Genomic DNA, 12,087 nt, shown 5'->3' with positions numbered 1-12,087 from the left:
ATAATTCTAATTGTATAAAGTTGACACAGCCAGGCAATGTATAAAGTAAAGAGAAAGGTGTGTCTCAGCCCCAAGATAGCCAGTGTTAATGGTTTTGAATGATTTGTGGTTGTTAAAAATAGGCAATTTATTTTATTAAAAAAATACAACTGGGCAACATGGTCTTTTTCTTGATAACATATATATGTGATACATCTCATATATATATAATGTTGCATAACAGAATGATGTAGATCTGATTCATTATCTTTCTCCCTTAAATAAATGAGTTTCTGACAGCAACCAGGTTTGAGGGGAGGAGCTGGGGCAGACTGGAAGGAACTGTGGCTGAATGAGAGCTCCAGCCCTTCAGCCAAAAGTAGATTCTTGAAGTGCAGTTGAAATCAGGGTGTCCCCTCTCCTAAAGAGAGGGTAATCGAACTGTCCCTGGGGCAGGGGATGGTCATTGGGTGACACCCTTCCCTAGCCCCAGGCAGATATATAGCTTCAGGACAAGGGCTGCTATGATGAACTGGAGGAGGCCTTTCTGGGCGGCTAGCCAGGCACGTTGGCCATGTGGCAGCACGTTCCATGCAGGGAGGGGCTGAGGCCTGGCACTTAGGCCATGTGCTTGTGTGGGCTGTGATGTGGGCTGCATGTACTAGGCAGGTAGTCTGAAACTGGGGTCCAACTGGTTTGGGGGGTTTTGGGGTGGTTCTTCCAGTCACCGTAGGTCCAGGACATTGTGCCCAGCTCTGTGAGGCACCATGCCTCCCAGAACTGGGATCCTGGGGTCCCTAGCTCTCTGCTTCCTTCCTGGACCCTGTTTCCCACCCCACCCCACCCCTCTGAACTCCACGAAGGATAAATTCATCACTCACAAAACCGCCGCTTAATTAATGTCTGGAACTAATGCCCCAATTTGCTCAAAGATTCTGCTGCTCACCTCGGTGACAAATTTGTGTTGTTGTTCTTTGGAAGCTTAAAATAGCAGGCGTGCCCATGGCTCCCTGCTCAGATGGTTTCTTATCTGGCTTCCCAGGGTGCCTGAGTCCTCTGCCCAGTCCTTACCTGCTGGGTGTCCTGGGGAGACCAAGGCCCCAAAAGTTTGGGGAACTCTCCTGCAGCCACACAAGTCTGAAATCCAGGAGACCCTCCTGTGTGTGTGTGTGTGTGTGTGTGTTTCTCGCTGGCTGGTTGGGGCTCCCCAGGCTGGGATGGGGGCAGTGGGCAGAGCAAAAGGGGCTCATGCCTGGTTTCTCTCGCCCCACCCCATCCCTGCAGACCCGCAGCTCACGCCACACTCAGGGAGCCCAGCCTGGGCTGGCCGACCAAGCGGCCAAGCTGTCTTACGCCTCAGCCGAGTCACTGGAGACCATGTCAGAGGCCGAGCTCCCCCTAGGCTTCAGTAGGATGAACCGCTTCCGACAAAGCCTGCCCCTCTCCCGCTCAGCCAGCCAGACCAAGCTGCGCTCACCAGGTACTGCCTGTCCATCTTCCCTCCTGGCCACTGGCTCCTCCCTCTGCTCTGCTCATCCCGGCATCCTCCCCCTCTCCTTGACCGCTTCGTCTCTCCTCAACCGCCTTTCTAGGAAGACTCTGGCTCGCCTCCCCCACCCCATCTTCCCGCCCACCCCTCCTCCTCCAATCTCCTCCCTTCAGGGCCTCTCCCTCCTCAGCTGCCCTCTCACCCGCCTTCTCCACCTCTCTTCCCTCACTTCTCTCTGCCTCCGCACCCCCTTCCCTGTCCCTCTCTCCCTCTCTAAGCCTCCCCTCTCCCACCCCCTTCAGCGGCCCCCCTTTCCTTCATTCGCCGCTTCCTTCATCTCTCCCCCTCACTCTCAGTTTCTGCCCCAACTGCTCCGGCCCGCAATTCCATTTCCTCGTCTGGACTCCAACCTGCCTGGGGTGCCTTGAGAGGCCAGCAGCATGAGGAGTGCCTGGGTGCACCTGCACTCCGGGGCGGCGTCCGGCCTCAGACCCTGCCTCTGCGGGACCAGCGGGACTCCCGAAGGCTCCCCGAGCCGCCGGCGTGGTGGCGGTGGCGGCCCCGACACCGAGGGTGGCGTCTCCTTTGCAGGGGTGCTGTTCCTGCAATTCGGGGAGGAGACTCGGCGCGTGCACATCACGCACGAGGTTAGCAGCCTGGACACGCTGCACGCACTCATCGCGCACATGTTCCCGCAGAAGCTCACCATGGGCATGCTGAAGTCGCCCAACACAGCCATCCTTATCAAAGATGAGGCTCGCAACGTCTTCTACGAGCTGGAGGACGTCCGGTGGGCGTGGCCCCGGGGGGAATGGGGTGGGCTCCCCGTTACTCCTCCTCCGATGGGGGCTCGAAGCCACAGGTCATTCCCCAGCCGCCTCCTCACCTAGCCTCAGCCCTTTTCCCCTCTTCTCCCGGAGCCCTACCGCCCCGCCCCTTCTTCGGTCATCTCGGGCCCCACCGCCTCCCCTTTAGTTCATCCACCCCTGCTGGTTGGCCTTGGCTTGAGCTAAACTGAAAACAGTTCGTGAGGCCGAGGTAAACGGGGTGGAAGATGCTGGTTGTGTGTTGATGGCAGGCAGCCTGAGATCCGCTGAGTAAGGAGTTAAGGGGTTGGAGCTCGCGGCCCCCCTTGCCACCCCTCTCCCTTTTGCCTGGAGGTGCCCCCTCTCATCGCAGGGCTGGGGGATGATGACCCTCTGCACCCCTTCCTCCCCCTAGGGACATCCAGGATCGCAGTATTATCAAAATCTATAGGAAGGAGCCACTCTACGCCGCTTTCCCTGGCTCACACCTCACCAACGGGGACCTTCGGGTATGGCTGGGGTGGCCCAGGGCCTGGGGGAGGCTGGGCAGATGGGTCCAGGAGCAGAGTCTAGCCACTTGTCACCAGGGACCAGGGACAGCTTTGGAGAAGGGAACGTGGAGGCAGAGGATGGCCTTCGTTAATTGTGGAGTCCTGGAGGTGTCCCTCGCCTCATCTGCCACTTTTCCCTCTGGTCAGATCAGGATTTCTCAAATCTGCCTCTAAATATCCTAGGAGACAGCTCTCAGGAACCGCCCCTTCCTTCTTTGCTTTCCATCCCCCACCATGGGGTGAGCTGGAGGTTGCTCTTCTCTCTGGTGCCTGGCCCTCTACCACTTCTTCTTCCGTCCTGGGAGCCCAGATGGGAAAGCGGTCGAAGATGCAGCAGGAGGGTGGGAAGGCAGAGAACAGAAGGGACTTCCTCAGCGTCTGGTTGGGGCGGGGAGCTGCTGACTCCTTAAGCAGGAGGCAAGGGATCCCCTTTGTGACCGGCTCGTGGGGTTCTGGGATTGTCTTCTGCACAGAGAGAGATGGTGTATGCGTCGCGGGAGTCGTCGCCCACTCGGCGCCTCAACAACCTGTCGCCGGCGCCACACCTGGCCTCAGGCTCGCCGCCGCCGGGGCTACCATCGGGGCTGCCGTCGGGCTCGCCGTCGCGCTCGCGCCTCTCGTACGCCGGGGGGCGCCCGCCCTCCTATGCCGGCAGCCCGGTGCACCACGCGGCGGAACGGCTGGGAGGTGCCCCCGCCGCCCCGGGCGTCAGCCCGAGCCCCAGCGCCATCCTGGAGCGGCGCGATGTGAAGCCGGACGAGGACCTGGCGGGCAAGGCGGGCGGCATGGTGCTGGTGAAGGGCGAGGGCCTCTACGCCGACCCCTACGGGCTGCTCCACGAAGGCCGCCTGAGCCTGGCCGCGGCCGCCGGCGACCCGTTCGCCTACCCGGGCGCCGGTGGCCTGTACAAGCGCGGCTCGGTACGCTCGCTCAGCACCTACTCGGCCGCCGCGCTGCAGTCCGACCTGGAGGACTCGCTGTACAAGGCGGCGGGCGGCGGCCCGCTCTACGGCGACGGCTACGGCTTCCGCCTGCCGCCCTCGTCGCCGCAGAAGCTGGCCGACGTGACCGCGCCCCCCGGTGGGCCCCCGCCGCCGCACAGCCCCTACTCGGGGCCGCCCAGCCGCGGCTCGCCGGTGCGCCAGTCCTTCCGTAAAGACTCGGGCTCCTCGTCGGTCTTCGCCGAGAGCCCTGGAGGCAAGACCCGCAGCACCGGGGGCTCCTCGACGGCCGGAGCGCCCCCTCCCGAGCTCTTCCCCGGGCCTGGGGAGCGCCCGCTTGTTGGGTTCGGGCCGCCTGCGCCAGCCAAGGACACAGAAACCAGGTGAGGGAGGGAGCTAGCGAGGCTCGGGGCTGCGCGGCGGGGAGAGGGGGCACGGCAGAGTCCGTGGCAGACGGGGCTGTGTCTGAGACCCGGGAGTCCTAGACCCGGAGTATCCTTGCGGGGTCACCAGAGTATCTTGGCTGCGGCAGGGCAAGCACAGGACAGACATTTCATCTGCCAGCCCCATGGGATGGATGAGAGGGCCCCAGACAAGGGGCCTGGAGACCTGGATTTGCATCTGGTCCCTGAGCCTTAGTTTCCCCAATTAGAGTTGAGGCTGAAGCAGAACTCGTTATTTAATGCCTTTCCTGCTCAGGCACGAAACGTGCCGCCATGAGAGCTGTCCAGCACAAGGCCGGCTGAAGTTCACTGGGGAGGGGGTGCTTTTAAGAAGTGGGGATGAGAGGGGCACATTTCTTTAAGTAGCCTCTGAGTTGGGGAACTCTTGCCTATCATCCAGCTTATTGCTAAGGGTGCAAGGCTGGAGGAGGTAACCATGGCACTGACCTGCCCCCCTCTGCCCTCAAGCAGCACCACTGAGAGGTGAGGAGAAATGATACATTCACATAGCTTTCTTGTGGCCTGTGTGCCAGGCACTGCACTGGGCACTGTTTACGCCAAGTTGGGCAAACCCAGCTCCTGCCCTGTCTAGTGGGGGAGACACAGTAAAAAAAAAAAAGTTCTTCCCTTGGTAGGGTGTACTTCTAAGGCAGTTGGGTACTCTGGGATGACTTCAGAGAAGAGGTAGGGAGAAGGGCGTGCCTAGCAGGAGGCATACATGTGCAGAGGTCCAGAGAGGCCTGGGTGGGGCCCATTAGGGAGCTAGTGATGAGAGATGAGTCTGGAGAGGGAGAGGGTTACTGTCAAATGGGGAAGGGCATTTCCATTGTTATGTGTGTGGGAGGGCTGTGGACTTGATCCTTAGGTGTTGAGGCCCTTTGAATTGTCTGTGTGCTGGTGGCTGTCTAATTATCAATCTTAGGAGAGGGGGGCTGGGCAGGAGGGACCCCATGCCCAGAGATGGGGTTGATCAAGGCTACCGTCTTCCCTAGGGAGCGCATGGAGGCCATGGAGAAGCAAATTGCCAGCCTCACAGGCCTGGTGCAGAGCGCCCTACTGCGAGGTTCGGAGCCTGAGACCCCCAGGTGAGGTTCTGTTCCCAACACCACTGCCAAAGGCCTGTGGTTGGGGCAAGAGGAAGGGAAAGTGAGCAGCAAGAGCCCTGGACTCAGCTCTTCCCATGTCTCATCATGGTCCCTGGGGTGAATCCTTCCCTTCTCGGGGACTCCATCCTGAGACCAGGGGACTGGAGGAGTTTACGTTGAAGTCTTACCCAGCTTTGACGGTCTGGGGCCAGCCTGGACCGCGTGATGGCCATCTTTTCCCTGTACCACAGTGAGAAGATTGAAGGCTCCAATGGAGCAGCCACCCCCTCAGCACGTGAGTGGCCCTTTCTCCCTCCCCCAGAGGTCCTTGCCCTCTTAGCCTCTCTGGTCTTTTAGTCGGTAAAGGGGCTACGTCACCAGGCTTCAATGGGTAAATGAGTAGTCACCTTAGCCCAAGATGTCTCACCTGGTGCTTTGCTCCCCTCAGAAAGCCTGGCCACTGGTTGGGACAGGGAGCCAGAGCCATGCTTCTCCCTGGCTACCGTGTGGGGCCACGAGTGGGAAAGAACTTACCCCGATCTCTCCCAGCTCACGGTTTATTCCCTTTCTCCCATCTTTGTGGTCCCTGTCTGCAGCCTGCGGGTCAGGCAGCCGGAGCAGCGGGGCCACCCCAGTGTCCGGCCCTCCCCCGCCTCCGGCCAGCAGCACCCCTGCGGGGCAGCCCACTGCCATCAACCGTTTGCAGATGCAGCTGCACCTGCGTGGCCTGCAAAACAGCACGAATGACCTGCGCAGCCAGCTTCAGCAATTGCGAAAGCTCCAGGTACCACCACCTCTCCGGGGCCCCGCCCCCTCAAACCCTGCCCTACCAGAACCCACCTACTTGCGGAAACTCCTTCCCAAGTCTGCCCCGTCCCGAGTCCCGAGTCCCGTTTACTGGGCTGCTCTCCGAAACCTTCCTCGAACTCCCGTCACCTCGCTGAATCTCTATTCCCTCACCAAGCCACCACCCCTGGCCCGTGTCCCCCTCGGCGTGCCCTCTTTCCCTTTCCCTGAATCCTTCCCGCCCTCCTGGAGCCCTAGCCTACTCCACTGAGCCCCCTCCTCCTGTCAGTATCCCTCAGGGCAGTCCCAGCCCCTTCCCTTCTCCCATTCTTTCCCCCTTCCCCTCCCTTGGGCGGAAGCCTTTCCCCCAGATCCCCTCAGCGCTACCTTCCTAAGCCCACACAGCCTTCCCCAGCCTACTCTGCTTGGCAGATGGTCCTACCAGTCAGGAGCCTGGCATCCGTGTGCCCGCTCCTCGAGAGTGCCCCGGGGCCCATCAGGTGAGAATAATGAATAGAGACAGGTTGGAGAAGGGGCAGAGAGTTGCCATCTGGGCAATGGGTAAGATGTCGGCTGCCCCCCCACCACTGCCTCAACTCGGCCTTAGAACTAGGTTCAAGTGTTAGAGTTATGTTCCGGTCCCAGCCAAGGAAACTCTGTCAAACCACAGTGCTTGAGTCCTTCATCGAAGCCACAGCCATGCAGTCCCAAGGTGGGCAGGGCCCTGTTAGGGGCATCTCTTGCCCTCAAATATCCCTTACCCCATTCTCCGGCCTCTATATTTCCCCAGAAACCTTGTCCTCTTCCCCCGACCCCTTCGCTGCAGCTAACTGCCACAGCGAAGCAGCCGCACCTTCTGCACTGCCCAACTTGGCACTCCTGTCTCCCTCCACCATCCCCAAGCCATTCTCCTCCTGCCTCTATGCTTACCCAGCAAGTAACCCTCGGCCTGTAACCCCTACCACCCCACCCTTTCGCTGCTGCTCACGGCCACAGCCGAGCAGCAGTATCGTCCGTGGAGTTCGCCCCGCGGTCGGGCTGTCCTCTGCCCGCCTCCTCCCAGCCCTCTCCCCGCAGCGCGCCTCCATTCTTTCGCACCCCCATCCACCGGCCCATCTGCGTCCCGCAGCTACAGAACCTGGAGTCTCTGCGCGCGCTGTTGAAGGGCACGGAGGCGGAGCTGAGCATGCGCGTGTCGGAGGCGGCGCGGCGGCAGGAGGACCCGCTGCAGCGGCAGCGCACCCTGGTGGAGGAGGAGCGGCTGCGCTACCTCAACGACGAGGAGCTCATTACCCAGCAGCTCAAGTGAGGCTGGGCGCAGCGGCTGCGGGGAGGGCTGGGAGTGCCGCCTCGCTGGCCCGCAACCTGGGATCACGGGGAGGCGCAACTCCCTTCTTTCTGACTCCCAGGTGACGTGGCTCTGTTCTGAAGCCTGGTTTTCATCTCCTCTGTGGTCTGATGTCTCTGTGACCCACAAACCTTTGACCATCTGGCAGGAGTCCTATTTTCTTTTGTTCTGGCTTGATGCCTGCTTTTGCTGTGGTCTTACTCCCTAATGGTCCAAGGTCCGGCTTCCCCATGGCCTGCAGCCTTACTCTCATGTTTCCAGATGCCCGATTTCACTTCTGTCCTCTGCCTGCTTTCGTTCTGGCCTGTGATCCTTGCATACTGATCCTCGAGTAGAGTGTTCCGGTGGGCCAGCTTGGTCACTGTAGCCACCCTCACCAGCTCTTAGACCAGATGTAGCCAAGGAGAACCCTCCTCCCATCCCACTGTCGCTGAAACAGGGCTCCAGGAATAGAGAACACCCCGCCCCCAAAGACTTAGACATGCAAGGGTTAACAGAAGACAGTCCTCTGATCCAAATTTAGTAAATAGCTGTCTGGCCAAGATTCCATTGTCTGGCCCGGATGCAAGGAGAGGCTGCCTTCCGCTGTCCGCTGTCCGTCCACTGAGTGAGCAGTCCCAGCCCCCTGCAGCTTTCCCTGGTCAGTCCCTGGGTCTGAGACAGAGGCCCTGCTCCTTCGCCTGGTCTCCCTCTTGGCAGCACAGGGCATGAGGGGCCGAGCTCCAGCTCCAGCTCTGAGCAGCTGGGCCATCAGAGCAGTTTCTGCCCTTCTCTGTGCTTCAGCTTCATCACCTGTGCCCAAGGTTAAGCTTTTCACAATTCTTTCCAGAGGGGGCTTTGGCTTCTACGGGTCAATGACTCAGAACCAAAGAGGACTGCTCAGAGGAACCCAGCTTCCTCACCAAAGTCATAATTGGCTGTATCACTTGCAAGGGGCTCCTTGAGAAGGGTCCCTGCTCCTCAGCCTCGATCCCATACAGCCTGGAGGTCCATGTTCATTTCAGTGACGCACAGGGCAAGATTCCCACGACCCCTTGTGGTTGAAATGAAAGAAGGGGACATCTCACTTGGAAATAAGCTGGTGTGGCAGCTTATTTTCACCCCTGCCGTGAAAGCTGAGTGACAGCTCCGGTCAGATCTCCAAGTAGACGGATGGCTACCACCACCTCCCCCCCCTCATCCAGGGAATTCCATTTACCTAACGTACCTGTCCTCTTTTCCCCCTTTTTTATTCAGCACAGAGGACCTGGATTGGAATTTTCAAAGGGAACTTTACTGAGACATTAAAGGAAAATAAAAGGAAATATAAAAGTACAGAGGAGGCAGGAAGGATGAAAGAATGTATTTATGCTCTTGTCATATGGGTGTCTGGTCCTCAGCTTCCTGGGGCCTCAGTTCTCCAGGAATACACAGTCTCCCTATGGGTTGCCCTGCTATCAAACCCATTGCTCTGACTGCTCACTTTAGAGAGCTTGGGGGCTGATACATTGCTTCCGGCAGGATTCTCAATCTACTTCGAAGGTGGCTTTTGGGGTGGAATCTGGACTGGGCTGCACACCAGTGCTGCAGTGGCTTTGGCTTGACCAGGAGGGGCCTCCTTGCCTAGTTTCCATAGCCTCCCCGGGCATTGGATGGCCTGCTGGCCCATCCTTTCCCCTGCCCTAGCTTACCAGCCTCTGTCCACTTCCTCGGCTTCACTCTACCCCTTCCTTTTGCCCTGGCATCTTGCTGGAAGTTACAGCTGGTTCTGTGCTCCACTCAGCTTGGTTTATTCACCTGTAGCTCTAGCCAAGCGCATTGTTTAGATGTTGCCCTTAGAGGCAGCCTCCGCTGACTGAGACTTTTGGCCTTTGCAGTGTAACATGGCCCAGCCCAGCACCAACTGTATAGGCATGTGACCTGTTATTCACACGGGGCCCCATGCTTGTGAGGGCCCGTACTTGGTTCAGTGCTCTGCGGTCATTATCTTGAAATTCTTAATTTTTATACCAGGGGCAAAATCTTTATTTTGCTTTGCCACCTCACATTTTGTAGCTGGTTCTGCCCTGGTCCTCACCTCTCAACTGTTCCAGAACTAAACCTGGGTCTGGAAAACCCCACCACTTTCTGATCCCAATGTCTAGACTTGCTCTGATTTGGATTTTCTTGCAGAGCCTGCTCAGGTTATGGGCCCCCAAACTTTTGTGGATTGTACGATAGGAAGACTGAGGTGCTAATTGAGCCTGAGGGGGGCCTAGTGGCTTTCCTCCCTGCAGTCACTCAGGGACCCAGCCTGATGCCTTCCAATAAGGCACGTCTTCAATATGTGCCTTCCAAGATTACCCACAGGGTCTCTGTCTTTCAGCCAACAGGAAGGGGAAGTGAGTGTGGAGGAGCCTACATGGGAGGATTTTAGGGAGCCAGACTTGGAAACAGCATGTACCATTTCCATTCATATTCCATTGGCTAGACCTTATTTGAATGGCACTTCTACATGCAAAGGAGGCTGGGGAATGTAGTTTAGTATCCGAGCTACTTGTTGTTTAGTTGCTAAGTTGTGTCTGACTCTTTGTGACCCCATATGCAGTACATCGGGTTTCTCTGTCTTTCACCATCTCCTGGAGTTTGCTCAAACTCATTTCCACTGAGTCGGTGATGCCATCCAACCATCTCATCCTCTGTTGTCCCCTTCTCCTCCTGACCTCAATCTTCCCCAGCATCAGGGCCTCTTCCATTGAGTAGGCTCTTTGCATCAGGTGGCCAAAAGATTGGAGCTTCAACTTCAGCATCAGTCCTTCCAATGAATATTCAGGATTGATTTCCTTTAGGACTGACTGGTTTGATCTGCTTGCAGTCTAAAGGACTCTCAAGAGTCTTCTCCAACACCACAGTTCAAAAGCATCAATTCTTCCATGCTTAGCCTTCTTTATGGTTCAACTCTCACATCCATATGTGACTACTGGAAAAACCATAGCTTTGAGTATATGGACCTTTGTTGGCAAAGTAATGTCTCTGTTTTTAAATATGCTGTCTAGGTTTGTCAGAGCTTTTCTTCCAAGGAGCAAGTATCTTTTAATTTTGTGGCTGCAGTCACCATCCACAGTGATTTTGGAGCCAAGAAAATAAAGTCTGTCACTGTTTTCACTTTTTCTCCGTCTATTTGCCATGAAGTGATGGGACCAGGTGCCATGATCTTAGTTTTATGAATGTTGAGTTTTAAACCAGCTTTTTCAGTCTCTATCAAGAGATTCCCTGATAGCTCAGCTGGTAAAGAATCCGCCTTCAATGTGGAAAACCTGGATTTGGTCCCTGGGTTGGGAAGATACTCTGGAGAAAGGAAAGGCTACCCACTCCAGTATTCTGCCCTGGAGAATTCTATGGACTGTATAGTCCATGGGGTCGCAGAGAGTCGGACGCGACTGAGTTGACTTTCACCTTTCACGGTCCTCTTTTTAACCTCATCAAGAGGCTCTTCACTTTCTGCCATTAGTGTGGTGTCATCTGCATACCTGAGGTTGTTGATATTTCTCTCAGAAATCTTGATTCCAGCTTGTGATTCACCCAGCCCAGCATTTTACATGATGTATACTCTGCAAGTAAGTTAAATAATAAGTGGGGTGACAGTATACAGCCTGAAATACTCCTTTCTCGATGTTGAACCAATCCATTGTTTCATGTCCAGTTCTAACTGTTGCTTCTTGGCCTGCATACAGGTTTCTCAGGAGACAGGTCAGGTCGTCTGGTATTCCCATCCCCTTAAGAATTTTCCACAGTTTGTTGTGATCCAGACAGTCAAAGGCTTTAGTGTAGTTAATGAAGTAGAAGTAGATTTTTTTTTTGAAATTCCTTTGCTTTTTCTATAATGCAGTGGATGCTGGCAGTTTGATCTCTGGTTCCTCTACCTTTTATCTGGAAGTTCTCGGTTCATATGCTGTTGAAGCCTAGCTTGAAGGATTTTGAGCATAACTTTGCTAGCATGTGAAATGAACTCAATCATACAGCAGTTTGAGCATTCTTTGGCATTGTCTTTCTTTGGAATTAGAGTGAAAACTGACCTTTCCCAGTCCTGTGGCCACTGCTGAGTTTTCCAAATTTGCTGGCATATTGAGTGCAGCACTTTAACAGCATCATCTTTTAGAATTTGAAATAGTTCAGCTGGAGCTATTTGTTCCACTAGCTTTGTTCATAGTAATGCTTCCTGAGACCCACTTGACTTTGCACTCCAGGGTGTCTGGCTCTAGGTGAGTGCCCACACTATCGTGGTTATCTGGGTCATTAAGCCTTTTATGTATAATTCTTCTGTGTATTCTCGCCACCTCTTGTTAATCTCTTTTACTTCTGTTAGGTCTTTGCTGTTTCTGTCTTTTATTGTGTCCATCTTTGTATGAAATGTTCCTTTGGTATCTCCAGTTTTCTTGAAGAGATCTCTAGTCTTTCCCATTCTATTGTTTTCCTCTATTTCTTACTCTGAGCTACTATTTGTATGTAAACTGGAGGTAACAATGGTTCCCACTCCCAGGATTTGTTGTGAGGATAAAGTGAGGGGCTGAATGTGCGCCTGGCATGCTGTAGGCACTTAGTACAAGATACCTCTTTAACTGGTAGTGCTGACACACAGGATTTTGGCCTTGGCTCCAGTGTGGTCTGTTTTTTTCACCCACTAGTTGGATGAAGATATAT

The 12,087-nt window shown here is 55.7% G+C and overlaps 1 protein-coding gene across 1 annotated transcript in view; it reads left to right on the top strand.

The window, feature by feature from the left end:
* Positions 1-12,087, top strand: part of SRCIN1 (SRC kinase signaling inhibitor 1) — a 58,243-nt gene that overhangs the window by 36,559 nt on the left and 9,597 nt on the right. Inside the window, exons 5-12 of the mRNA XM_052658381.1 lie at positions 1,264-1,459; positions 2,060-2,258; positions 2,690-2,783; positions 3,299-4,149; positions 5,202-5,294; positions 5,546-5,589; positions 5,891-6,078; positions 7,210-7,385. Of these exons, the coding sequence (XP_052514341.1) occupies positions 1,264-1,459; positions 2,060-2,258; positions 2,690-2,783; positions 3,299-4,149; positions 5,202-5,294; positions 5,546-5,589; positions 5,891-6,078; positions 7,210-7,385 (1,841 nt within the window). The remainder of the gene's footprint in view (positions 1-1,263; positions 1,460-2,059; positions 2,259-2,689; positions 2,784-3,298; positions 4,150-5,201; positions 5,295-5,545; positions 5,590-5,890; positions 6,079-7,209; positions 7,386-12,087) is intronic.

The sequence above is a fragment of the Budorcas taxicolor genome, chromosome 19 (assembly GCF_023091745.1).
Source record: "Budorcas taxicolor isolate Tak-1 chromosome 19, Takin1.1, whole genome shotgun sequence".
NCBI classification, from domain to species: Eukaryota; Metazoa; Chordata; class Mammalia; order Artiodactyla; family Bovidae; genus Budorcas; species Budorcas taxicolor.
This window is presented reverse-complemented; position numbering and strand designations above follow the sequence as displayed.